Source organism: Odocoileus virginianus, chromosome 24 (assembly GCF_023699985.2).
Source record: "Odocoileus virginianus isolate 20LAN1187 ecotype Illinois chromosome 24, Ovbor_1.2, whole genome shotgun sequence".
NCBI lineage: Eukaryota > Metazoa > Chordata > Mammalia > Artiodactyla > Cervidae > Odocoileus > Odocoileus virginianus.
Window position 1 is genome coordinate 23,389,677 of NC_069697.1, and position 27,697 is coordinate 23,417,373.

The following is a 27,697-nucleotide window of genomic DNA, read 5'->3' on the forward strand; positions in this document are numbered from 1 at the left end:
TCTGATTTTTCCAGGCAGCGGAGGGAAGGCAAGATTCACCCCTCTTCAGAAGGAGTAGTATGCTGGAGAGAATAAAAAGCACTTCAGAAGTGGAAGTTCCCTTCTGCCAGCCCTGCTGCACACCCTCAGGCAGAACCTCACCTCTCTGGCCTCCATATATAACAGGGCACACACAGCACCAGGGTTTTATCAGCTTGAAGAGACAGTGCACGCGAAGACGCCCGATGCACTTTCACCCGGCAAACAACACACACAGCCAGGCCTGGTCTCCCTTCTTTATTGATCTCTGGCTATAGCAGGGTTCTGAGAGACCGTGGACAAGGGTCAGTCACATGCGTCTCTACCCCGCTCTGGGTGGGGTAGGAGGGACGAGTGGCAGGTGGCAGGTCTGAAAGACCGTGGATACGACTTCACACGCACAGGGCCCACTGTACAAATGCATGTCTGGTATTTACAAGGGAGGAGGAGGGCAGTCACTGGACGTGGGCCTTTCCTGGGACAGAGCGGGGCCAGAGGAGCCTGAGGAGAGGAAGGGCCGGGGCCTGGCTGGGCTGGCCGCAGAGGAGGCGACAGCAGCACTCCGGAGCCTCTGCCCAGCTGCCTTCCACCTGCTACTCCTCACTTGTCCCAGGAAAGGGCCTCCTGGGCCGGGGCTGGGAGGGGACGGACCCTCTCTGTCAGCAACGCAGGATTACTGAGGACACCTCACCCTCCCCGTGCGCCCTTGACCCCAACCCAGCTCTCCTGCCTGAGCTCTAGGATGCATCCTGAAGGTGCTTTTCTGGGGAGACCTCAAAGCACTTTACAGACATTGGTCGGATGGGAGCCTCCTGGCCCCAGGGGAGGGGAAGGAGGCGACAGGGTCAGGACTCGGCCAGGGCAGGTGACAAGCCCCAGAGCCGAAACCCAAGTCCTTGAGGACCCCAGGAGAGGCCCCCCTCTCAGCCCCTGGTGGCTATGGCACCTCCTCCTCCAGTCACCATTCCAGAATGGGAGAGAGGGAAGACTGAAGAGTCTGGGCGGGGTGGGGGTGAAGCAGTGCAGGTCTGGGGTACAGAGGATGCCCCATTGCCAGGCCCTAGAAAGGTGCCATGCCCTGAAGGAGCCCACGCCCCTGTGCACAGAGCTCAGAAAACCCCCAGCTTCCTATCCTGTTCCAGCCCCTCCCAGGGGAGGAAAAGGGGGACCCAGACCTGCCAGCTAAGATCTGGGATGGGGGCTGAGGAAACCCCCAAAATGTATTGCTTAGAAACTTGGAGGCAAAAAGGATGGGGGAGGGCCCAGGGGGCTGGCATCTCCAACCCTCCCCCCAAGCCCTGGGAAACCTCCAGGAAGCTCCCAGCCAACCAGTCATCTGGCCACGGGGAGAGTCCAGAGGCAGGGGGATGGACACAGTGACCATTGGGAGCCCGAAGTTCCCCAGTCTTGCCACCGGGAGAGTAAAGTGCACCCCAATGGGTGTCGGGTGGGGAGGGGCCCCTCCCCCAACCCCACAATCTCTGGCATTCGTCCTTTGGGTGGGTTTTCTGTTCCTCGATGTCCATGCTCCCTCGGAGCAGATGGGGCAGCCAGTCCCAATGGATGGTGCTGATGACATCAAACACTCTGGATTCAGTGAGGACCTAAGAGAACAGAGGACACCTCAGTGCTCTGATCTCTGCCTTCATCTCCAGCCTGCCTTACCTTCTTCAGGTCCGACCCCACTTAGTGCCCGGTGCAGCTGCAAAAAAATGCCCTGCAGAAGAAGGGCATTGGGGGGGAGGGGAGGGTTGGTGTGGGAATGAAGTCATGCCGCGCTGAGCTCCGGAGCGTGGGGCCTGGCTGTGCCTCTCCTGACCCTGACTCAGAGCTGCTCAGCCCCACCCTGAACTGGGGAGGTGCCCCCTCTCTTCCTGGAGGGTCTGGACCAAGAAGCAGGAGGACACCCCCTGCTTCCCACTTGGGCCCCGGCTCCGGTCTCTGTGTTCACTTCCTCCAGGTTCCCGCCTGGAAGGAGCGAGGGAGAACCTCGCCTCTGTGGAAGCCCAGAGATGCCCCTTCTGAGAGGCCTGTCGGACACCCACCTCGCCCTCCTCCCCGCCCACTGCCACAGGCTCACCGGGGCCAGGCCCCGCTAGTCCAGATTCCCGTTCTGGTTGTGCTCATCCTCAGCAGGGGAGGCGGGGGCCTCTTCCTCACAGGGGGACAGCTCGTCAATGGACATCTGGTTGGTGATGCCTGTAGGAGAGCGGGGAGGAAGCTGGGACCAGGCAGAGCAGTAGGTTTTCTCCGAACCCAAGGGATACGTGGAGAAAAGGAAGTGATTCTCACGCACCCTCTTCCTTCAAGCTGAGCTGAGCTATGTTCAACCTGTGCCCTCCTGGGGAGAGGCTCCCCAGCCTTGCTAAAATGCACAGCCCTCAGCCCCCACGATAAGGAAGAGACACCTCAGCCAGAGCCACCAGTTACCCCAGCCACACCACTGACAGACCGCCGGTGTGCACGGGGCCCCTAGGGCAGTGGAATACTGCTGTCCCTATCGTCTCTCCAGCCCCCATTCTAGAACATTCCAGGTGGGTCAGCCTGTGCCTGATCCCTTTTCCCAACTCGGGGAAGGCAAAGGGCTGCTCAAGGGGCTTCGGGAAAATGGACCCACTGCTGCTCAGGCTTCCCTGGTGGGTGGCTCAGGTGGTAAAGAATCCGCCTGCAATGCGTGAGACCTGGGTTCGAGCCCTGGGTTGGGAAGATCCCCTGGAGGAGGGCATGGCAACCCACTCCAGTATTCCTGCCTGGAGAATCTCCATGGACAGAGGAGCCTGGCGGGCTACAGTCCACAGGGTCGAAAAGACTGGGCGACTAAGCACAGCACAGTTGCTCCATCAGCCGCCCTCCCGACAAGGCCTTATCCTGCCAGTGGACCCACCGCTTGCCGCCCGTTCCTTCCATTTCTGCTTGTTCTCCTGAATGTATTTGGTCCAGGTGGAGCGGAAGCTGACCACGTCAGGGTTGGGGTCTCCCACTTCTACATCCAGAGAAGGCTGGCGCCACTGGAAGCTATAAGCAGGACCCGCCCACATTGTGGAGGTGAGACCCCGCCCACCCCAGGACGGTCCTCCATGCCCTCAAGAGTAGAGAGAATGGAAGCCTCATCCTTTTCTCTTTGCTGGGTAGCCACCGCCCCCCCTCAGTCCCCACCTCTCTCCATACCTTCCCTTCTACTAGAAGGAAAATGAAAACAGCATTAGCCAGAAAGGCAATAAGGACAGAGCTAATGGGAGAGATTAAAATATGGTGGAGGGGACTCGGGTGCAGGCCGCACCCTCTGCCCCTATCCTTTCGCCCCGACATCTGACCCACAGCAGAGGAGTCACTGTTTCCCTACCGCCCCCATCAGTCGGTTCTCTCTGTGGGCCCTCTGGCCACCCCACCACCCTCACTCACCTGGGCTGGTTTTTAGACTTGGAGTCGTCGTCCCCGGTGGGCTGGACACTCTTCTCAGCCACATCGGTGAGCACAGAGAACGTGGGCTCCACAATGAAGTCGATGAAGCCTGCAGTGCATGTAACAGGGATAAAGCTGACCTGGGGAGCTGCGCAGAGGACACGGCCGGCACGCCGGTGCCCCCAGCCGCATGGAACACAGTCACCTGGGGCTCAAAAGTTCCCAGTGGGGGCAACCTTTGTGATGATGTCTTTGTGACCCCAGAGAACTCCACCCCAGCCCTCCATGCTCCAGCACAGCAGCTTGCCTTGACGGGAAAAACAGCTTTAGGAATGGGGACTGGGAGCAGTCCCGACCCGGCCCAGCCCAGCCAGCATCCTTGACCTTTCCCAACCCTCTCCTCCCTGCAGGAAGTGACACTCACCAATCTGGGACTGCGCCACCAGGGTGGAAGTGCGGTCACAGAGCGGAGAAAAGGGCAGGCCCAGCTCTGCCTCCTTGTCACCCTGGGGGAGCAGACAGAGTGGGGACTTATTTCAGTCTACCTGGTTGGGGTGCAGCTGCGGGTAGAGGGGCTGCAGGGGGAGAAGAGGGAGCTCTGTGCCTTTGACCTGGAAATGAGCGCATGCAAATGCCACTGCCAGCAATGACTGTTAAGCTTTTTGGAGATGACATTCTATCCCATGGGTCTGGGATCAGGTTGGTAGCTGCAGGCAGCTGAACAAGGAGCTGGAGGAGGAACAGGGAACTTGGAAAACATGGGGGAGAGAAGGCCCTGTGGGCAGGGGCAGGCAAAGATGCCCCCTACCTGGCGGAAGAATTCCTCCATGAGGGCCTTGGTCCAGCGGCTGTGAACTGACCACTGCTTGGTGGGGTGGCTGATGTCAGCAGCATGAAGCAGCAGAGACAGGGCCTTGGACTTGTCAATCCTGTCGGGGCAGGTGGCAAGGGAAGGGAGACTGATCCTTTAGGAAAAGGAAGCCTGGACCATTCCTAACTTCCCATCACACACTCTCTCTCAGATCTAACATCAAATACCCTCTGAGACAAGATACACACACACACTCTTACATGTGTATAGAAAACAGCCCAAGCTCTCAGAATCAAACGGCCTGGAATCGAATCCTCACTATACGTTTCACATACTAGCTGTGTGATGTACAGCAAGTCACTTAAAATTTCCATATTTCATTTTCCCCAGTCCTAAGTAGAAATCAAAACAGGATCTGCCACAAAGAGTTGTTCTGAGAATTAAATGACATACAACATATAGGTATTTAGAATAGTGTCTGGCACCTAATAAGTGCTCGGTAGACGTTACCTATAATTATTATTATTATAATTATTATTATGATTCGCCAACAATGACACGCTCTGACCCTGCCCACTCTCCCACACACAGACACTGTGCATTAACACACACCTTCAGGACACACACAAACACCGTCTGTTCTCTCTTACATTTATATACTCCCACCCACTTTTAAGCAACATTAGATGTAATTACGACATTTGTTCTGTGCTTTTTTTTTTTTAACCTCACACAACTCTCCTAGTAGCCCTGTTAGAGTGGGGGCTGGCAGTGAGCTGTTGTGGAGGGGGGCATATCATTTTCACTTCTCACACATAGGGAAACGAGTCCAGAGGGCTGAATGATTTTCCATTACATTCCAGAGTATGCCTGTCCTGAAGCTTCCCTGAGGACACCAATCTCAGACCCCCAACTCAAACGCTCTCCAGTAGTCTGGCTGCCTGGGCTGTCCACAAACCCAAGGCCAGGTGCACACATCCGTCACATACACCAGATACCCTCAGATACTTGGAGCCAGGAGAGTTTCTATATCCTGGTAAAGACTTGGCACACCCATTACCCTGAGGATGGCTTCCAATTCACACACCCCTCACTCTGGCCTCACCCCAGCCACACCCCACCAGATGTCACCTCTCCAGCTGCTGCAAGGCTGTCTTCATGGACTTCACTTGCTGGAAATGGCAGGACATGTCTGTAGCCAACACCATCTCGATGACCAGAGCCCGCAGCTCTCTGAAGGGACAGAACCCGAGGAGTGATCAGCACTGCTAGACAGGAAGCCTAGGAAGCAGGAAGAGGGGGCTGGGGTGAGGGGGTCTCCAGGGGTGCCCACGCCTGGCTTCTGCTCACACAAACTCATCCTTGGTGAGGTTGATGAAGATGTTCATCTCGTCGTCCTGCATCATTCGGAAAACCGAGCTGATGTGGTGATTCTCCAGCACTGAGCGGTCGTTGTACAGGATGGCACATTCCGACCTGCAAAGCACACGGTCACCAGGCCCAGCCCCCCGGACCACCACTGCTGCCCACCCACCCCGCCCCTGCCACACCCCCGCCCCTCACTTGGTCTGGATATGGAAGCTGTTGGTGGTGCCAGTGTGCTCGTAGTCGTGGATGGCTGCAGCAAAGATGATGGCCAGGACCTCAATCTCCGACAGGCAGTGCTGGGAGAAGGAGACAGACAATGAGAGGGGGCTGACCCCCTGCTGGCTGCCCAAAGACCTCCACATGCAGGTTGGACTGCTCATCCCAGCCCCACCATGCTTCCTGTCCAGCTCTTGGGCTAAATGCAGTCAGGTTTCTCAGCTCCAAGAACTGCCAGAGACCCTCTTCCATCCCTACTGACAATATTCCCTCTGCATCTGGCCATACAGCCCCAGTGCTACCCAGGAAGTTACGGTGCACCCAGGAATTCTCTAGAGTGAATAAGTCCAATCCGACTCTGGAAAGACTTTGGGATGCCAAAGGAGAGGACCCGAAGAGAGAAAAAAGGAAATGAGAGTATCGACTGTAGGCTGGACTCCCCGGTTCTGCAGCCGTAAGACCCTGAATCCCAGAAGAGTGACCTCCAGGGCACCTACCGCCATCCCTGTGCGGAGCAAGAAGCAGTGGACCGTCTGGGTGACGTCAGCTGCATGGATCTGGTTGTGGTAAGGGTTCTTGTACTTCCCATAGCCTGTCTCCAAGGCATCCAGGAAAGTCATCAAAAACACAGTGGGAATCTGCAGTGGGAGAGGGGCAACTGAGATTTGTGGAGGATGTGCAAACGGCAGGCCACCGAGGACAGAGGTCAGTGAGGCCCTTTCATGAAAATACAACAGCGCTAGGAGAGCACTGGCCCTGCAGTGAACTGGGCTTGCGTCCCACTGGCTGTCTGACCTTGGGCAAGTCACGTGCCTCCCTGTCTCTGATGCTTAATTGAAGAATGAAGATACTACCACCTACCTTGAATTTAATGGGATAAGTACAGTACAAGGTACTTAGCAAGTGCTCTCCCAAGAGTAGCTATAATTATTATTATTTCCCTGGAGATTTTTAAGAAGAGGAAAGAAAACTTCCCTCCTACCTTCCAATCACCCCACCCCATCCCCAAACCAATACCATGGAGAGGGGCTCAGAAGCAGGGGAAAGAATAAGAAGACCCAGAGAGGACCCTGAGACCCTGACCCTAGCTCTGAGAAGCCTTCCCCACCCTCTGTCCATCACACACACACACACACACACACACACACACACACGCACGCACGCACGCACAGCGCACCAGGAGCCAGAGCTCTGTCAGGCTCGATCCTGTCTAGGTCTCTGCATATGCCCTGGGGCATGTTCACCTCCTTCAAAGTCCCAAGGCCCCCAGAGGGCAAGGCAGGTGTCTGCACCTGTCGCTGGATCTCTGAGGCTGCGAGGAGAGCGGGGTTCAGGGCTTGGGGAACCCTCTGTAGAGATGAGCAGCGGTGGCGAGACACAGAGAAGGTGCCACTAGTCAGTCAGACCCTAACATCCCCCGCCCCCACCCCTGGAGGGCTGTGCCCCAAATTCAGGGAATTTTAAAGGACTGTTTCCATGACAACTGCCCTTGCTTTTGCGTTGCCATGGCGTCCCTGGAGGAAGGGAAGGGAAGGGAGGGGCAGGACAGGGGCCGGGTGCCCAGAAAGGGAATGTGGAGCTTAAAAGAGCCGCTCCAGCTGGGGTCTCTACTGGGCAAGGACCCTAGAGCATGGAGACCTCTCTCTCTAACTGCCTTGGAGCAAGGCGGTTTGGGGCTGGGCCAAGCCCAACCTGATGTAGTGACTCTTGGGGTAGCCCAGAACCATCCTTCCTTGGTGTCTGGAGGAAGTCTGAGAGCCAGTTTGGAGAAATGTGAGCTGAGAAAAGTCTTAGGAAAAAGAAGACCCTGCTATTCTCTGTCCTGGAGAGGGCAGGATTGGAAAGAAGAGAATGAAACTGCAGAAACACAGGGCTTAGGGAGGCCTGAAGAGAATCTCAGAGCATCTTACAAAAGTTCTGGGAACTCCCTTGAGAGTTATTGTAAAAGGAGGCGTCAAGGGTCAAGGAACGGCTCTCACACACCAATACTCTATTATAGGGAGGTGGAAGCAAGGGTGTTGGGGGACCTTCCAGAGCCCTCTGGGAGGGCCTTTCTACTGGCCCTCACCTTTGACCTCACCTTTGACCACACCTCAAGCCCCTCCATGGGACATGGCAACCCACTCCAGTATCCTTGCCTGAAAATTTCCATGGACAGAGGAGCATGGTGGGCTACAGTCCATGGGGTCTCAAAGAGTCAGACGAAACTGAGCGACTGAGCACACAGGCACGCGTGCCCCTCAGAACACACACTTTCTCTCCGACCTAACATCCACTGTCACTCCATCCAAGTGCAGACCTAATATCCCCCTCATCCTCCAACTGTGGTTTCTCCACAAGGAAGTGATTTTTTTTCCAGCCCCTGTTCCCCAAAGACGCTCTCTCCTGGCACAGGATCTGAAGAAGATTTTAATCCCATATTCTTCCCGGCCAGCCACGCTGAAGAGCAAGTGGAGTTTACACCCTCCCCTCCTCCAGCCCTACCTAGCCTTGCCAAGAGCTGATCCTCTCCATAAAATTCCTTGGACAGAGACTGGAGCCCGAGGGGGAGGGGAGGAGAGCCCCCCCCCCCCAAAAAAAAAAAAAACAGATGGAGAGACATTAATCCTGCAAGGCACCAGCTGACAGTCTCTGGACCCTAGGCCTCCAGTGTCCACGGGCAGGAGGGCTGAAATGGGGTTGAACTGCAGCCAGGCTGGAGAGGACAAGTTAGGGGACAAAGGAGGACAGGCCAGAACCCTGGGCTGGACAGCCACAGGCTAGAACCTTCCCCTGGAAAGCAATACAGGAAGCCAGAGGCTGGGACCACAGCAAGTGGAGCAAAGGCCAGACTGGGGTGGGCACAGGGTGACTGCCCCGACAGTGAGACCGAGCCAGAGAGCCCACAGAATCCACCTGTAGGAGCAGGTTGGTGGGAGTGAGGAACCCTGCCCAGAGGCAGAGGTAGGAGGCTGCCCAACCTTAAAGCGGCTGATGAGGTTGTGCCGAGTCAGCAGCTCAAAAACGATGGTCCTCAGGGCGTGGTCGTCTGCTGCCCGGTTCAAGGAAAAGACATCAAAGCACCAAAGGTCCACGTTCTGTGGAGAAACAAGGAACTAGGCAGGGAGACTCCCAAGAGGGGCATCCCAGCAGCAGCAAGGGCTGCAGTTAGACCTCAAGGAGGACTTCCCAATGGTTACAGACGCATGGGATGCAGGAAAATAAGGAAATGGAAAACAGGCTTCTTTCTTCCCAGATATCATTCAGTATGGGAATGATAAGAAGTCAGGAGTTTGCCTCTCAAGTGGGTCAAAGTTGTTTTGAGAAACAGGGAAATGACAATTAAAAGAGGAAGTAAAAATCACCCCATAGAAGTCTGAAAGTCCTGAGGACTATTCCGTACCCCCACCCCAACCTTCTCCCCGGAATCACCTTGAGACAGTTGAGGACCGCAGTGGAGTAGGTGGGGCCCACAGAGGTGTATGTTCTCCGGAACATCCTGAGGGAGAAGAAGGAAAGGAGCCCCGGAGTGAGGTCTGATCATGGGATCTGATCAGCTGGGGCTGGGTGGATGGGCCACAGGCACATGGGGCTGGTGATACAGTGGAGTCCTGGAAGACCCCACGGGAAAAGAGGGCCACAGCCAGGGGCCGAGGGAGGCAGGGCGCGGCGAGCCTCACCGCTCCACGAAGATGCCCGCCTGCACCGCGTGCACGATGCTCCGGAACTTGGGCTTCTCTTCCGCTCGGCGGCCTTTGGCCCGGGTCTGCTGGGTGAAGGTGGAGGCCAGCCAGTCCCGCACCTCCGAAGGCACCGCGTCAGACCGTAGCTCCTGCAGCTCATCCTCTGTGTCCAGGATTTGCCTGAGGCCCCAGAGGGGGAGTCACAGAGGAAAGACCGCAGGTGCTTCCACAGCCTGGAGACCCTGGGCCCAGCCACACCCCACACCCTGGAAACTCTCACACCAGCATCTCCCTTCACTGACTCTCCCTTGTCTGTCTTTTGCTAAGTTTTTTACTTCTGTTTCTCTATAACAGGTCACTATGTGAGAGTGAGCACCCCAAATCTGGGAGCATTCAAGCAGCCAGTGGCATGGATATCACCTGTCAAGGATGCTTCAGACCAGCAATGCTGTCCGGCAGAAATAAAATGCAAGCCATATATAAGTGATTCTAGGTTTTCTAGTGCTTGTGTGTGTGCTAAGTTGCTTTAGTCACATCTGACTCTGTGACCCCATGGACTGTAGCCCGCCAGGCTCCTCTGTCCATGGGATTCTCCAGGCAAGAATACTGGAGTGGGTTGCCATGCCCTCCTCCAAGAGATCTTCCCAACCCAGGGGTTGAACCCGTGTCTGTTATGTCTTCTGCATTGACAGGTGAGTTCTTTACCACTAGCACCACCTGGAAAGCTCAAGTTTTCTAGCAGCCATATTCAAAAGGTAAAAAGAAACAGGTGAAACCTCCTTAAATGATAACTTTCCTTTAACCTAATATGCTCAAAGTACTAGCATTTCAACATGAAATCAATATAAAATATATTGAGACATTTTACATTCTTTTTTCCAAGTCTTTGAAATCCAGCATGTTTTTTGTATATACATACACATCTCTGTTCACACTTGCTACATTTGAAGCCCCACTAGCCATATGTGACTGGTGGCTCCCCTCCTGGGCAGAACAGGTCTGGAAGGCCTCTGCCCTGAGCTTTAAGGTCCCTCCCAGCTCTGGAAAGGTCTTCTCCTGATAACCTGTGTTTGTCTCTCTCTGCAAGTCTCTGTTCCTCTGCCTCCTTATCTCTGCTGATAATTCTACCAATAGATCTATCTGTCCTCACTGGCCGCCTCCCTCCTCTGGCCCTGTCATGCGTGTCTATCCCCAGCTTTCTGTCTGACTCCCCATCCCTGGATCACGGTGTCTGGCTGGCATCTTTCTCCTCTGGGTGTGGGTTTTCTCCCCGCCGCTCCGCGTCACCACTCTCACCGAGTCTCATCTATGTAGACGGCCTCCAGCAGAGACGCTGTGTACTCCAGGTTTTTCTTCAGTTCCTCAATGTTTACCTCCCCATTCTCCAACTGCTTCACCATGTAGCGAAGCCTGGGGGGGTGGGGTACAGAGAACCTGCTTAGGCGCCACTACCTTGTCAAGAGGATGCCTCTAATAGGATGGATGCATGTTCCAGAAACAGCCGCAGCCTTCTATAACGCATTAATCTTTCTAACAGAATAACAGCAGCTAATGTTTTTCATCACAGGCCATTGCCACCACCTGTACTAAGTTTATCTCCCCCCCCAAAGTTAAACCCCAGGCTCTTCCACAGTCCCTACCCACCTCTGACCTCTCAACACCTTCCCTTTAGTCAGTATTTCCTGTAAACTCTTGTTTAGATTGCCTGGGGCCCAGCAGAATTAGGCAGGTACAAGCCCCCGGGGTGATGTTTTGAGGATGATCTGTTTCATGGTCTGAATAACCAAGAGATGAAACTGCCTCTTTCCCTCTGATAGAGGACTTTGGGAACAACAGCCATCGAAAGGGCCCCCAGCATTCTTTCATTAAGTCTCTTGGTTTGGGTAGGGAGGGGGTACATGTTCACAGCCCCTCTGTCTCTGGCAGGGATGGCGAAGACACAGAACAAAGACCAATCTGAATGCTTTTGCCTGGCCTCACTCCATCCAGGCAGAGCTAATGGATTATGATTCCAGAATCCATCAACCGGGACAAAGCAAGATTAACCCCTGCCTCCCTGGTGTCGCTCCAGAGAGAGACTCTGGCAAAGGGTGACTGTACCCCTCCCCTACCTCTGCCATGAAGCAGCTTCCCCCAGAGCCAAAGTGGTGACGGTGGGGTCAGGGGTCTCACTTACTGGATGCTTTGCCTGAAGGGACCATCCCTCATATTTTGCACTCACGAATTCTGGGGGATTAACTGGGTGGTTTCTTAAAAGTCTGCTTTATGACTGCTGGAGACCAGCCCAGGCAGTCAGAGGTACTCAAAGCTCTCTGACTTTAGGTGGTGATTTTAAAGAAAGCAATGAAACATTCCCCTCTGGCTCCTTCTCCCAGCTCTGCCCCACCCCACCTAAAAGCAAGGTGAGGTGAAACAGTGGCCAGCACAATTCCCCTCTGAGAGGGGCTTCAGAAACCCAAGGTCACCCTATGAGTCAGGGAGAAGAGTATGAGTCAGGAACCAGAGGCTGAAATTAGCATCGATTCCCAGGGATGCTGGGGGAGGGAGAACAATGGCATTCCTGAACAGAAACAGCTCTAGAATCCTGGGGTCTCAGCAGCTTTGGAATAGGGGCGCCCAAAATAGCCAGCCCAGGAAGCATCACCGGCCAACTCTCACCCCAGGGACCAGCAGTCCTGGCCAAAGACAGGTCTGAATGCAGATGAGGCAGAAGGGAAAGAGGGGAAATGGTGGGGAAAGAAGCTGGAGGATGAGGATGCAGCCTCCTCAGTGGGTTATCTTCAAACTGCACTCCCACCCTCCCTGCTGCACCTTCTCCAGGTGAAAAGAGCAGGTTATTCCACGAGGGAGGGTCCTGGTTCCATACAGCCCAGCCCCAACTCAGGCTTCATGAGGGAGGCCGGCAACATAAAGGCCTTCCAGCCAATGAGCTGGAAAGTGGTGACTGACAGCCGACCAGGGATCACACAGCAAAGAGGTACCGCTGTCTCTAGGGCCCAGGCGCAAGCTGGGGCTGCCCTCTCCCAGTCAGTCCCCATGGCCAGGGACCCTTGAGTTTGGGGACACAACCCAGGAAGAAGGAAAAGCCCCTGCTCTGATCTTTTCCCATCCCAGCCCTAAATCTTCCACTTCAATCAGCCCTTTTTACAATGGAAAACTCTGCCCACAAGGGGTCAATGCCCACCACCAAAGTTCTGCCTTCTTTCTTGAGCCACCCTGGGAAACACCCATCCTAGCTCAGGCTTCCAAAGTGAACAGCCAAGCCCACGGGTGCTCATTTGCATGTATTCGCATAATCTCTTAACAATGCTGCCAGCTCTACATTTTAAAAAGTGCTTTCTCCTACATTATTTCCTTTTATCCTCACAATGGGCCTAGAGGGAAGGAGGGGAGGAAGGCTGTGCAACCCTATTTCCAGTGTAGAAATGCAGGATCCCAGCACAGCTCAGGGAGGTAGAAAGCCCACATTCAAACTTTTCACTTCCTGGATATGAGCCCTGGGCAAGTCTCTACTTCTTCATCAGTGTCTACCAAAGTGTGGCCTATGGACCACTGACATAAGAATCACCTGGGATACTGGTGAAAAATTTTATTCTGGGTCTCCCCACACACCTACTTAACCAGATTTTCTAAGGTTTGGGTCCAAGGACCTGTGTTTTTAACAAACATCCCAGATAATTCTAACTCACCCTAAAAGTGTGAGAATCTTTATTTTCAACCTTCAATTCCTTCGTCTGTAAAATAGTGAGGATTATAATAAACTACCTGTGGTGCACACGTGGGCAGCACTAAACCACCTGTGAAGAGCTGCTGTTTAGTCGCTCAGTCATGTCTGATTCTTTTGCAACCCCATGGGCCGCAGCCTGCCAGGATCCTCTGTCCATGGGATTTTTCAGGCAAGAATACTGGAGTGGGTTGCTATTTCCTTCTCCAGGGGAACTTCCCAATCCAAGGATCGAACTCGCACCTCCTGCATTGGCAGGCAGATTCTTTACCGAAGAGTCATCAGGGAAACCACCTGGGAAGAGCTGTTAATAAGAGGATTAAATGAAATAATGCGTGCAAAAAGCCTGGCATATACAATGAGGCTCTATAAACATGATTTGTATTAAAATTAACTGACCAGCATCATGCCTGCCCCCACCCAGCTCACACCTCACTCCCTTCGAATCCAGCAAGCACCTGCTGTCTTGATCCCAAGTTCAGGTGAAGAACGGTGAGCCTAATTTGGATGGAGGCTGGTAATTAGGAAGCCCCCTAGCAGAGGAAATGAGAGGATGATAATGACCATGATCTCTCCTTTATAATTACATACCACAATCACCTTATGGGGGTGGTTATATGACTTGTCTAGGGTCACACAGCTTGTCAATCTCAATCAGGCCAGCCAGCCTAAAACTCACTCTACTGGAGCCTAACTGTGCTCCAAACACCAAAAGTGAGGCTGGACCCCACTGAATCATAGCTCTTCAGTGTCAGTCATCTGTGCTTCATGGGGTGATGTTGTCTGTGGACACCATCAGACTCACAGGAAACTGGGGGTGTCTTGATAGCACTCACAATGACTTGTCTGTCCTGGCAGCTGTGCCCAGGGCACATAGTATGTGCTCAGTAGATGTTCATTGAACAAAATAAAAGGGAAAGGGGGCAGATTAATCAGGTGGGGGGGCTATCTGCCAGTGCTCACAATTGAGATCTCAGCCTAGGGAGAAGAGGGTGGTTGTAGGCTGGCTTTCAACACACCCCTCCCCCCAATTCCTCCCACCTCCACCTCCACCTCTCGATCTTGTACAGAAGTTCTTTTACAGCTCCTGTTGAAATCTGAACCCAACATGATCCAGATACCAGAAGGAGAGGGGAGGGACGGAAAGAAAGATTAAAGAATAAATTTGACAAGCTGGGTGTCCAAGGAGGGGGCCTGGACTCAGGCAGCTGGAAGGATCCAGGTGCTAAACTTCCCCCTCTTGGAGTTACATAACTTTCTTCATGACACTTCCGGGCCTGGTAGGATCTCCCCAGACCCACCCAAAGTCCTCACCTCGCCATTCGTCTGCTTGGATGGGTAGGATGCTCACCCCTGTCCAGTCCTCATCCAGATCTAAGGAAAACTGGAAGCTTCCCAAGAGTCCTCCCACTCCACTCCTAGTGCTGGTTCACCATCTCCACTTCTTTCTCCTTTACCTTCCCCACACCATGGGAAAGTCTCAGGTCCTGACCCCTGGAGGCCCCAAGTCTCTCCCAGCTTTAGGTAGCCAGCTGGAAAAGGTAGCTTCTCGGCAGTAATAATCCCAATGCCCCAGACAAGTGCAGCTCTCCAGCCCCCATCAGATGATCTGGTGATTTCCGGCACCCACACTCCCTGAAAGATCACTGTAAGTAGAGAGCTTAGGACAGAGTAGCCTCAAGCTAAGGGACTGGGAGTTGAAAGAAGAATCCTAACTCCCTTTTGGGTTTTTGAGACCAGATGAGATACTGGAGGAATGTGAGGTCTTAAGAACGCTGGGGTTCAGGAGGGAGAGAAAGAGGGAAAATACTGCTAAGTCACCTGCCATGCTTAGTCACACACACACACACACACCCCCATATGGGACTGTCAAGTCTTGATCCTGCTCTTCCACCAAACTACAAGTAGTAGACCCGCAGCAGCCTGTCATCCGATCCTCCTCCTCCCCTCTCCCTTCCTCATCCCTGGAGCCTACCTGAGGATGGGCCCCTGGAGGTGACTCCTCCGCACAGGAACGGGGCTGGCCATGGGAATCAACGCTCTCTACTTCAGAGGATCAGAACGCTGCCCCCCAGGCCCCTGGGCTCCTGAGGGGAGTGGTTCCCTTTTAGGCCCCTGACTTCCTTCTCTAGGTCTCAGCAAAAGTGACTGACTGACTGAACAGAGAGAATTTAGGGGAGGGGAACAGGAGGAGCCTGGCTGGAGGAAGGAGTGATGAGGCAGAGACTCAGCCCACAACTGGGTGAGAGGCCGCGGGAAAAGTTTCACATCTGAATCAGACTAAAAACAAGAATCTGTTCTCAGAAGAATCCCAGAAAGGACAGAAATAGCATAAGCCAGCCCCTTGCTCTGAGGAGGTGGGGCTCCCCTTTCAGGGGAAGGAAAGGGTTAGCAGGAGGTTTAAGGGGACAGGGACAGGGGCAGGGAGCCATCCTGATTTTGTCCTGAAGAGGAAATCTGCCGTGGAGTGGAAGGAGCCCTCCAGGAGCGCCCCAGCTAGGCTAAAGCAGATTTGGCTCCCTCCCAGGGTCTTTTTTTCCGGGGCCACTCTTCAAAATGAGCTTTAACCCACCTGCAAGGACGGAAACAAGACAGGAAGAGAACTAGAAACTGCAGAAAGGGGGCTTGCTGAAGCTAGAGATCCGGGTCTCCTTACCCAGGGACCCACTCAACGAGGAAAGCCCCCACCCAAGCAGTGACTGAAAGTCAGGACTTGCTCATCGAAACCGAGAAGCTAGGCGACTTGAATTCTCCCAGCCCCAGTTTTCTCATCTGTCAAACGGGGACTGGAAAATAACCATGAACTGACTGGAGAGAGGTCTTTCCAGCCCAGAGGGAGAAGTGATGGGACAGCCCACGAAGAGCCTGCGGGACCAAGGCCCCATCTCTCGCTTCCAGGCTTTGCTCCCGCTCAGGTTAGAAAGGGAAGAACCCGGCCTCTGCGGTGCGAAGTGGATGTGCGCAAACAGCCCCAGCCCGCCTCCCGATTGGCTATGGGGTGACGTCACCAACACAAGCGCATGGGAGCTGCGATTGGTCAGCGGAGGGGCTGGGCGGGGCTAAGGGGGTGAAGCCTATCGCCGCGGGAGAAGAGGGTTCCGCGCAACTACAATCTCCTTCATCGACGGGTTGATGACGGACTGTGAAGGGAAGGGTTGATGTAGGGGTGAGGAAAAGCGACTAGAGGGGATGAGTATGACAGAAGAAAGAGAAAAGAAACGGGACCCAGGATTTTATGATGGGAAGTCTTGCTTCATCGCCCACCGCACCCCTACCCACCAAAAGCAGGGAGAAACTAAAATACCTTGTCACTGTGCTATAGCCTTGAAGGATTATAACCAAATGAAGTTTGGGAAATTACTGGGACGAGTGGAAGTTGGCTTCAGCAGCAAAGCGGAACGGAGGTTAAATGTCTACAAGGTTGTGTAAACTCTTGGTAGCCATGAAGCAGGTGTTATTAGAGAAAGGACTAGTCCTGTAGTCAGAGACCTGGAACTGCCTCTCGGGGATGAGGGGCAAGTCATTCGGCCTGCTCTGTAGAAAAGCTCCATTGAAGAGATAGTGACGGGGTGGGAGTGGGGGCAGATGGTACACCAGCAAACACCAACTCAGGCCACTGCCCCCTCCTCACCTGACTCCAGGCCCAGCCCCCAAGCCAACTGGCACCAACCCCAACCCTCCTACTGGAAGGTAAGAGATTTCTTAGACTAGAAAAGCTCCAGAGAGGATATCTTGTCCATCCCTCTGCTCCCTTGCCCAGTAGAACCAAAACTAGTTGGACAAATAACGGCTTACCACATCACCCCAGGTACATACATGCTGCATCATCCCAGTGTGCATCCCACCACACTCATACCAGCCTGTTATTAACTCTTCCTAATTAGAAAGGACATTGATCAACTACCATCCCTTCCCAGGGAAAAAAATTTCACACATACCCACTCACCCACACATGTACACACATGCCACACTCTACTTCTGAGTTAAAGAGACTGAGCGAGAGCAAGAGCATAAATGTGATGACCCCAGCGTGAACTTTCCTCTAGCCATTAAATGTAGTTTTAAAGTAGCAAGCAGCCCAACTATCATGCCTCCCTCCCTGGTCCATCCCCACCCTTCCTCACCTGCCCTGAAGAATAGGAGTTGGGATAAGAGATGAGCAAAGCATAGGTGACTCTGCCCCTGGTCAGAAAAGAGGGGTGTAAGGGGTTGTGGCTAGAGGGATGGATGGATGTTGAGGAATGGATTAATTGGCTGATTTAAAGGCTTAAAAATCTCAGACTGAAAAAAATCACGGAAATCATCTAAATCCAATAGAAAGAGGATATTAATTAAGATCAGGAGATTTTGCCTAACTTTTAGCACTATATATGACCTTGAACAAGACACCCTGGGCTCCATTTTCCTTGTCTGTAAAATGAGTAAGTTCAAGCTTCATGGACTTCTCACAAGAGATCATACAAGAGCATTTTGGGAACTATAAAGTGATGTGTAAATGCACAATATTACTATTTTATTTTTGTTTTTGTTAATTCAGCAAAGGTTCATTACAAGTGCTCCATGAACAAAGCCCCCTGTGCCCACCCTTGTACCCAGGGCCCCTGAAATAGAAAAGCCCTGTCTCCCCACCCCCACCATTCCAGATGTCAGGGGCTCCTCCTCGGCTCCTTATTCCACAGAGACCAGGGAAGCAGAAACTGGGGACATGCAGAGCACGGAGCTCCAGAAACCGGGAACAGCCAGACCCCCACCTTTCCCAAGCACTGCCACCCCCTTCACTCCCCTGGCTTCACACTGCTATACAGGCAGCCCTGGTTCGGGCGGCTGGCTTGGCACAGTGGCAGGGGTGGCTCCAGAGATAAAAATAGCCCCCGTAGTGACAGAGCTGGAGTGCCATCCTTGGAGGCAGCAATCCTCAGGTGGGCACGGCAGCAGTGGTACGAGCTCTCTAGGCACGGGACAGAAGGAGGGTGGAGGGTGGATGGGCAGCACCTGGGAAGGCTGGTGGGGAAGGAGAGAAACCGGGCAAGTGGAGTGAGATGAGGGCGAGGGGCAGGAGAAAGGGGCAGGAAAGGAGATTTGAAAAGTGCTGCAGAAGAATGTCTGGGAAACACTGAGGAAGAGGGAACGGAGTCAACTCACACACACACACACACACACACACAGACACGTGTGTGTGTGTGTGTGTGTGTGTGTGCAGGCAACTCCCCCTCTGCCTCCTGCCTAGAACCGTTCAAACAGGTGTTCCTATCAAGAGCCCAGCGCAGCTCAGATCAGTGAGGAAGTGGGCAATCTAAGTAGCTAGAGCCTTAGCCCAGAATAACAAGAACCCAGACATCCCAGCTCCCTGCCCAGCACACAGATGAGTCACCTCTCCCTCAGGCTTCAGCCCTTGAAAGAGGGAGGGAATAAGACGGTGGGCAGGAAGGTGAGGGGAAGACTAAGAACCCTGAACTCTGAACCCAGCTCAGAATTTTGGCTCTGGTTCACTTGTCCACACCTATTCTCCCTCCCTGCATGATTTAATTCTGCTCATTAACCACCTCCACACGGACCACCCCACCAGTCCTCTGAACCACATCCCAACAGATGTTCCCAGCAGATGCCCTGCTTCTGGGGAACCTAACAGATGTTGAAGGTGGCCTGAGATGGGAGAGTGAGTTGGAAGCTTGGCAAGGCACTGACTGCCAGTGCTATGGGAGTAGCTCTAGATTGTGGAGCAGCAGGATTTGGGTCTGGTCCCAGCCCTGCTCCCACTTTACCAACTATTTCTGGGCATCAGTTTCCCTCTCTGTAACATGTTATGGTTCTCAGATTCAGTGCCTGGGTTAGAGACACTAGGGAAATAGGGTGCCTGAGTAGGAGTTTATCTTTTTTGACTGGCTCAGGGCTTCACCCAACTTAGCCCGAAGCTGATGCTTTAAAGGAAGAGTGTGGCTTTCTTCTTTATCATAGGGAGATTATATTCTAGCCTCCATGAACTTTCCAGGAAGTTCTCCTGCATGTCTATCTTCAGTCCATCTTGCTTCAATGAAAAGAACAGCAAATTTTCTAGGCATTTCAAAGAATAGAAAGGAAGAGAACAGTCAGGACAAAGAAGGGTTTGGGATGAGTCTGGTGCAATTTGACTTATTATAGTTCTCTCAGACTGGAGTTGCTAAAACTACTGCTTGTAGATAGGAGGTTGGGGTTTAGGGAGCCTGGCAACACTGTCAGCATGTGTGCTCACTCAACCCGAGAAGTTTCCAAACAAGGTGGGCACAGAGGAGAGAACTAGGAGGATGGTGCCAAGTTAGATGTGCAAGAGCCGATAAACAGGGAAGCAGAGAAGCCAAGGAATAGGAAGGAAAGAAGCTTCTCTGGCCCCCAGGTCCTGCCTGCCAGAGAATCATTAAGCCCCCCTGGAAGGCAAGCTCCCTTCTCAGCCTAAACGGTGCCAACACCAGCTGGCCGCCTAATCATCCCACTGCAGCCATTGTAATTATTTGCAAGTCTGACTTCTCCTTGCAGCTGTGGAATCAACTGACCTGGGGGTTTGGCTGAATCCAACATGGTACCACCTGAGCACCCACTTCCCAGCTTTCCTCCCAGCCCTGAGCCCCCAGGCCTCTCCCTGGATATGCCCTTTTCCCCACCACACCTGCTTAAGCCACCAAAACCCCATCCCAGCTCCCTCAGTGGACTTCCGCCAGGTCTGGGATGCTGAAGTCATAACCTAGCCTGCTCTTTTCTTCCCAGACAGGGAGAAGATGTAGCAGAAGATGCTGTAGGACTGGGGACATGGGGGACAGAGGGGCGAGGGCATGGGCACTAGGGACCTCCCTGCAGTGGGTGGGTCACAACTCACTTTTCTACTTTTCCCTTCTGAGTAGCCCTTCTTCCCCCTGAAGTCTCCTCTTGGCCTCACTCACTGTTCCCAGGATTCTCTCCCAGTTCTCTTGGACCATTAAGTCTTCCTCCCTTAGGGGACAATCTCATTATCTAACAACCTCCAGTCTCCCAGTGGTCTCGCCTGCAGCCCACCTCTGCCCTGGTTCTGTCCCCCTGTCTCTGCTGCTGTCCTGGGGACAGTTGGAAAATAGCTACTCAACTTCCGTACCTGTGAAAATCAGTCCCCTGAGACCCAAAGGCAATTACCTGGCTTTCTCCCTAGAGGAGCTGGGAGGATGAGATCACTGAGAAGGCAAAAGAAAGGCCTTGTAGAATACAGGAGTTGAGGCTGGACTCCTAAGGTGGCCTCAAAGTGTGCCTGCAGCAAACTTGCCCTGAACCATCACAAGGATACCTGGGCCTGGAGAAGCCCCACCCCCGGGGTGGGCAGGGATGTTTCCAGACTCCTGGCCAGGGTGAGTGGGGACTAGGAACACTGAAGGCCAGAATGAGGGGTTAAAAGCCAAAGGGAATAGGGAGAGAGAAGAAGAGGGATGAGAGAGGAGAGCACCATAGTGCCCTGCAGAGAAAGAGAAGCCAGAGAGAGATGGAAACAACGGAAGGAAAGGGCAGAGGAAAAGATGCAGGAAAAATCAAAGAGGAAAACAGAGGGAACAGAAAAGCTGAAAGCAAATCCTTGATGATCCCTTTAAAGACACAAACAAGAGGAAAGATCTCTCTCAAATTTCCCAGTTCCTCCATCCCAGTCTGATGGGGGTGTTTGAAGAAAAAGGGGTAAGATGTGAGACAACCCCTGGCTTGCATGGACTTCAGAAGCTCCCTGCACCAGGGGCAAGTGGAAGGGGTCTAGAGACATCCATGCTTCCCTCCCCCTGGGTCTCTCACCTGGCCTTCCAATCCCAGCTTCATCCCCAACCTACTGCACCCTCCTCCTGGCAAAAGTGCTAAGTGCTACCTCAAATGTGGGATCTCCACGGTCTTTTTAACCAGCCTCCAGGGCAAGCAGAGTGGTATTTGGGTTCTAAGGGACTATACAGATTCTTTAAAATAGAATGTGTCATAGCTGATCATATCACCCCAGGCCTAGAGACTTAGGATAAATGCCAGAGGGGAATTTCCCCAGTGCTTTTGGAACTCACCAACGGCAGTCCCTGGGCGCCCTGTACCCACTACATCTTACAAGGGCAATTGCTCCATTCTCTTCTAGTTTGCCCAGTTGAAAAGATGACAGAGATTAAGTCTGTCATCTTTTCTTTTGACCTCAGAGGCCCACACCTTTTGTGGGACAGCCCTCCTCCAAGCCCACCCTGCCTCCTATTCTCTAAGCTCAGTCACCTGCCTCACCTCCTCCAGACAACCACTCATCACCAAGACTCTTGCAAATTAGACCCCAGACACCAGGACTCAAACCTACAATAGCATTCATATTCCTACCTCTTGAATCTTGATTTTTCTCATCATCTAAGCCAATGACTGCCCATTTATTACTATTCTGCTGCCTCTTCACCCAGCAAGCTCTCCCAGGCTGAAAGAGCATCAGAGTTTATCATTTAAAAACCACTTTTATATGGATGATACCAAATAAAGAATAGGGACGCAGAGAGACTACGTGACTCCAAGATCATGCAGCTAGCCTTAGGCAGAGTGGGAAAAGGAACTCAAGTCTCCCAATATTCCCTCTGCTCCTTCACTGCCACCATCCTGTCTCCCTGGTCTCTCCCCTGAAGCCACCTATTCTGACCAGAGGTTTGTGAAGTTCATCCACTGGTCTGAATTTGAATTCTCCCTCTCTCTGCACATCACATCCCCCTCAGCTTACTGCAGGAATTTTCCACACTCAAACATCAAGAGATGCCTCATTCAAGACAAAGTTGATGGGGGAAATAGAAACCTCTGATGGGAGAGGGGATGTAAAACCCAGGGAGGAGAGATTCCCTTTGCCAGGGTTGGAAATAAAGGAGGAAGGGTCGATCCAGGGAGGAAGGAACTAAAAACCATTCCCACCGACGCCTCAGAGAAATGATGCTCCTTTTTCTCCAGAGGTCCAAGAAGCCGCAGTTTACCCCGCAGTCTTCATGGCAGCTCCACAGCCATGTGCAGAGAAAGGAGGACAGCAGCACAGTTTTCAAAACTGGTAAAGAGCCACAGAAGATCATTCCATGGGGCATATACAAAATGAGGACAAAAGGTAGAATAAATCAATGAGGCAACCGGTCCGGTCCTTTGGCTTCTTTCTCCTGTGCATTTGATCTCCCCAGGACTGTCCAAAAATCTGAGTGTGTCACAAACACATATGCAGATCATACATATATACCATTCCATTACCTAAATACACACACTCACATACACAAATACATCATCTCATTCACACGTAGGACAGTTTCAGGTATTCAGGTAAGTACATATTTATTATCATACATACTGTTTATAAACATAAAAAGAGACATCAGTATGGAGCTCTGACTTCACCAACTGTCCTTGTCACACACATCAGCCTTTATCTAGATACCCCAGATACATACGTATACATGTCAGGCATTCACAGTTTCATTCTGATACATCTTGTTCACATATCCAGATTGTTTCTGTAACTCCTTCAGTTCCAGGCTCTGTTCGGAGGTTCTCAAATCCCATCACTTTTGAGCATCACCCTCTAAAAACAATAACAAAAACGACCTCTCCTTTTCTCCAATTCCCATGCCTACTCCCCTCCCCCACTGCACACAACAACAGAATCAGAGACAGAACTGGGCTCTGTGACATATGCAGGTATATCCATTCATTCGTTTGTTCATTCCTTTAAGAGCAGTTATTGAGTGCCTATTATGTTCCAGTACCACACTAGATTCCGTTGCAACAAAGATGGGCACAAATAATCCCCAACTGCGTCCTTGCTCCAGCTCCCCAGAAATGACCTTGAACTGCAGCTTAGGACATTGAGTCTAAATCACGGAAGCCTGAGCATGCACCATGTGGAGAAAGGAAAAGAGAAAAGGATTGTTTTATACTATCCCAAGGAAGAGGGAAGTTTTGTCTGTAAAATTTCAGAAGAAACTGGAGCAAAGAGAAGAGAATGAGGCTTGTCCTATCCTGGGAGAGAGAAAGAATTCATATATATGCTTGTACTGTGTATAACCCCCCTCCAAAGTAAGCAATGAAGCAGAAACCAGAATGGTTGAATTTTACCACTTGGGTGGGTATCATAAAACAAGGCGCAGGGGGCCTCTCCTACTCTCCACTCTCTTTGATGGAGTTGAACCATATGACAAGCTCCATAGAATCAGGGACTGGGTCCATTTTGCCCACCACCATATCCCCAGCATCCGGCACATCACCTGCCCCACAGGAGGCACTCAATTAAGAGTTGTTGAATGAATGAATGAGCTAAGGATGGCAAACCAATCTCCACTTGTAGTTTTTCTTGTTTTGCAAAAGACACCGAAAAACCTTTCCATTTCTGCTGGCCCTCCCCCACATTCCTCAAGGCTCTCTGGTCTCAGAGAAGAGTGGGCAGACTAGCCCAGTCTTTCATCTTAATGTTAGAGATGCTGAAATTTGTCCTGGTTCACCCATTATCCCTGAAGTGCCTGGCTCAGTGTCTCTCATGCCTCAGCTTACGAGTCTGCTTAGTTAGGAAAATTTCCCCTAGGTAGAGGTGAAATCCAACAGCTAATATGCTCCAGATTCTGAATTTATCTTTGGCAGAATGCTAGTATGGAAAACAGAATTCCTGGATGCCCTTCCCAAGAAGAAATTGCCCTGCACTATTATATTCATATGGGCTTTTTTAACCAGAAGAAAAAACACCAGGCCCAGTTTCCCTGAAGAGACCCTCAATGTCCCAGATTAGAAATTAAAAGGGTAGTTGGGATGGAGGAGATAGGACATGTTGAGCAGCAGAATATATATATCCCATCTGTCTTCATTTGACTCTGTGCGACCCCATGGACTGCAGTCCACCAGGCTCCTCTATCCATGGGATTCTCCAGGCAAGAATACTGGAGTGAGTTGTCATTCCCTTCTCCAGGGGATCTTCCCAAGCCAGGGATCTAACCTGGACTCTCCTGCACTGCAGGCAAATTCTTTACTGTCTGAGACACCAGGGAAGCCCATTCAATATCTAGTCCTGAGATAATCATGCCCATCTCCCTGTTTCCAGACTAAATAGCCCCTTCCAACCTGGGCCTTTTGGGTACAGGTGGTGAATGGGGTGGGAGTGGGAGTTCTATTTCTATTTAAGGTGGAAATGCCCTCTTTGCTCACTTCTTCAGAAACCACTCAACCCTGAGAGCTGTCTCCCTCTCCTACCCAGCAAAAATCCTCAATCCTTTGCTTTCCCTTCATCTGACTGGCAAAGCCTCCCCAGGATTCAAACAGGGCCAAATCCAGTAAGCTATCAACTTCAGATCTACCTTGGTATCAAGATCTTCCTCTGCTTTGAGACTGGGAATCTATCCTTGGTAATTCATATTGAGGAGATGGTACTTCTCTGGATAAGTTACGACATGTAGCTGGCGCTCTTAAGGACCAGATTGCTGAAGTGAGTGAAAACCAGAACAATCTCATCAATAAGATTAGTGATCCTTGTCCACCGTGCTCTCCTGCAAGGATGTCTCAGCTAACAGGCTCTGTAGGGGCAGCTGCCTCCACTCCCTTCCTCCCCTGGGTTTCAGTGCCTCCTTCCGAGGGTCCTGTTTTCTTGCCATAGACCACTTCTCACCCTAAAGGAAGAAATTGCAATCTACTTCCAGAAAAGCTTTGTGGTTAGAAAGGTATGGGAGAGAGTGAAATGGGTAGACCCACCTCTTTTGCAGGGCCCCTTACCTGGAACGGAGGCAAGGGGAAAATATGATGAGCCACTCGTTCTGTGGGAAAGCATCCTAGGATGCTTGGATTCTCCTGTTTCTAGACCCTGAGGTCCCTTCTTTGCCTCTCAACCACTTCCTACCTACCCTTCTTGCCAGCTTAGTTACCATCAACAAAGCAAGGTTTTCTATCAAGAATCACCCGAGTGCTCCTCCCAACAAAAATTGATTCAACATGATTTTCCATTTCTTCATCCCAGAACCTCATTCCAAGGATTCATGGAGCCCGCAAATTGCACTGGCCAGAGACAGCAAAGGAGGGGACCAAGAAGTACATTTGGATTCCAAGCCTTGTTGCCCAATGTGCCTCCATTCTCCCTAAGGCCTTTCTAAGCAGCTGGTATGTAAATCAGACCCACCAGCCCAACATAAAGACATCATCTTATCGCCACAGGTGAAGTATTTTTAAAACAACACACTCATAAGCATCTATCCATATTCTATGCCCGTCTCTTCCTCTGCCGGAACCTAGAAATGAAAAGCTTCAGTGCTCACAATGAGAATACTGGGGAGCAACTGCGTGTTGAGGCTGTGTTCCCTGTATTTCCTCACCAAACATCTGCAGCCTCTCTCCTAGGGCCATGGGGAGTCATAGCAGGGAGAGCAGCACTTTCTCTTGTTTTCTGGTTAAGGATCAACAGACTGCAGAGATTATCGGGTGGCAGCCGACAGAGAGATAAACATGGTACATGGCTTGTCTTTGAACCAATCCTCTTCTTTTCTGATAAGCAGGAAGAAAACTTCCTCTCCTTCCCTAGAACTGGAGTATGGGACACCTGAATCTTTCCCTTTCCCATTTATTCCTCTCCACATGCCCTCTTCCTGCAAAAATAAGAAAAGATGCCTAGATGTGCTTGGAGATCCTTGGGAGACCCTACAGTGACAAAAAGGCTTTGACAGTTACCTTGCCCCAGTCAACCAATCTCCCCTCACCACCACCCCAGCTCCCAGGTTGGGGCTCCATGCCCTCTACCCCAGGACAGGGTTCCCCCCTTCTCTAGATTCTAGGTGGGTCCCCCATCATTAATATGCAGAGTGTGTTTCCAGGCCCCAAGAGAGATGAGCAGCTTAGGAATGGGGCAACCCCCCCCCCCCCAACTCCCACCCTCTGTAGGATGCAGGAGGCAAAAACCACCAATCCCAGCCGAGATACGTATGACCCACAGGTTGGCACAAGTATCCCCATGCACTGGACCTGCATCTGTGTGCAGTCACTCTACAGACCTCTCTGTGACCCTGGGACACTCATGCACACACATGTGATGTGTCTCACATCTACCTAACCCTGCACATGGATACGTGTGAGTCAGCCTGGCACCTCCTGAAAGCTGCCTGTCCGCAGGCAGCCCTGCCAACACCGCAAAGATTGTGCCGCCTCTCTGTGCCGCATGTGTCACCGGGGGGGGGGGGGGGGGGGGGGGGGTCCGCAGGCACCTCGTTAGCTCTGCAACTCCTAAACCCGCTCCAAGCGGCCGGCTTGCTTTGCACATGCCTTGCACATGTGGCCTGGCCACGCGTATCCGGGCAGCTTATGTCCTCGCACCTGCCAACATGTGTGCCCCAGAGAATCCACCGGCCCGGCTCCAGCTACACCCCCCCCCACTCCCACTTTCAGGCTCCCTGAGATCCCTTCCCCCAATCCCTCCCCCCCCACCGGCCCGGAGACTCACAGAGACCGGAGCTTAATCCACATCTTCTTGCTGGGGGCTGACTTCAGCTCCAGGGGTGAAGGGCAGTCCGACTCTAGCATCTCGGGAGGGCTGCGGGGGGACAGCTCCATGCTCAGCCTCCGTCTCTGGAACCGAGGGAGGAGACAGCACCGCGGCTCAGCCTCAGCCCCCAGCTGGCAGACCCGCGCCCCCAGCCCAGCCCCTTCCCACCTGCGGCTGGCAGGGACCAGCCAGGCCAGGGTCTCCAAGGCTCGGCCCAAGCTGGCAGAGCTGCAGTTCCTGCGGCTCCTCCTCTCCCGCTGCCCAGCCGAGCTCTGGGCTCCCAGTCCGAGCTCTCCGCGCCGCCGCCGCGCTCTGCCGGAGCCGCCTCCTCGCTTCTCTCCTCCTCCCCGGGCCGGCTTCCCCTCCCTCTCTCCCCCTCCCTTCTCCTCGGCCTGCCGGCTCGTCTCTCACTCCTCGCAGCCTCTCCTCCCCCTCCCGGAGGAACGCCTGGCAGCCGGGGGCACACGGAGACGGCAGCGCCCAAGGGCGAGCGCACGCACCCAGGCGCCGGGTGCGGGAGGCTGCGTGTGCCCCGCGCGGGTGGAGATGAGTGCGTGTTGACAGCGCAGCGCAGGCGGCGGGCGGCAGGACTTCGCTGTGGGCGGTGGTGTGGGATCCCTGGGAGTGTGTGTGGAGTTTCTGTGTATGTGCCGGTCCTTTCATGTATCCCCCGCGTGCCTAGTCGCCGGTGCGTCCCAGGCGTGAGGGAGAGGTCGGGGAGGAGTCCCGACACTCGCTGAGGGAAGCCGTCTAGCCCCAGCATCCAGCCCCAGACGGGACCCTCACACGTGTGCTCCTGCCTTTGAGCGGAGAAGTACAGTGTCTGCTGTCAGTGGCCGTGGTCATCCACTCCTCTCTCCAGTTCCCTCAGCTGGGCTTCCCGACGCTCCTCCAGCCTGTGGCCTTCCCTCTGGGGCCTCAGGCAGGTGGGAGTTGCTCCGAAGCCAAAAGCTTTCCAGAGAGAATCGGGCCAGAGCAGGAAGCACCCTGTCTTGACTTGATTATAGGTAACTCCATAAGGGCCAGGA

The 27,697-nt window shown here is 52.9% G+C and overlaps 1 protein-coding gene across 3 annotated transcripts; it reads right to left on the reverse strand.

The window, feature by feature from the left end:
* Nucleotides 1-261: 261 nt before the first annotated feature.
* PDE1B (phosphodiesterase 1B) lies at nt 262-27,191 on the reverse strand. Of its 3 annotated transcripts, XM_020916133.2 has the most exons (16): nt 26,838-27,191; nt 26,628-26,752; nt 10,774-10,887; nt 9,475-9,657; nt 9,227-9,293; nt 8,776-8,892; nt 6,313-6,453; nt 5,795-5,895; nt 5,582-5,707; nt 5,363-5,464; nt 4,229-4,349; nt 3,845-3,926; nt 3,421-3,529; nt 2,903-3,033; nt 2,099-2,217; nt 262-1,622 (listed from the first exon to the last, which is right to left on the reverse strand). In XM_020916133.2, the coding sequence occupies exons 2-15, from the start codon at nt 26,735-26,737 to the stop codon at nt 2,114-2,116; spliced, it is 1,608 nt and encodes a 535-aa protein (XP_020771792.1). In that variant the 5' UTR covers nt 26,738-26,752; nt 26,838-27,191; the 3' UTR covers nt 262-1,622; nt 2,099-2,113. The 3 variants fall into 3 exon arrangements, with proteins under 3 accessions (XP_020771792.1, XP_070310449.1, XP_020771829.1); XM_070454348.1 differs by lacking the exons at nt 26,628-26,752; nt 26,838-27,191 and adding an exon at nt 15,177-16,121; XM_020916170.2 differs by lacking the exons at nt 8,776-8,892; nt 9,227-9,293; nt 9,475-9,657; ... (1 more) ...; nt 26,628-26,752; nt 26,838-27,191 and adding an exon at nt 7,108-7,222.
* Nucleotides 27,192-27,697: the final 506 nt, after the last annotated feature.

What these genes read in the sequence shown, in the direction of transcription:
- PDE1B (XM_020916133.2), bottom strand. Translation starts at nt 26,737, where the DNA reads ATGGAGCTGTCCCCCCGCAGCCCTCCCGAGATGCTAGAGTCGGACTGC. An exon ending in GTCTACATAGATGAGACTCG is followed by an intron (nt 9,658 to 10,773) that starts GTGAGAGTGGTG and finishes CTGGGGCCTCAG; the next exon opens with GCAAATCCTGGACACAGAGG. An exon ending in ACCTCATCAGCCGCTTTAAG is followed by an intron (nt 6,454 to 8,775) that starts GTTGGGCAGCCT and finishes CTCCCACTGCAG; the next exon opens with ATTCCCACTGTGTTTTTGAT.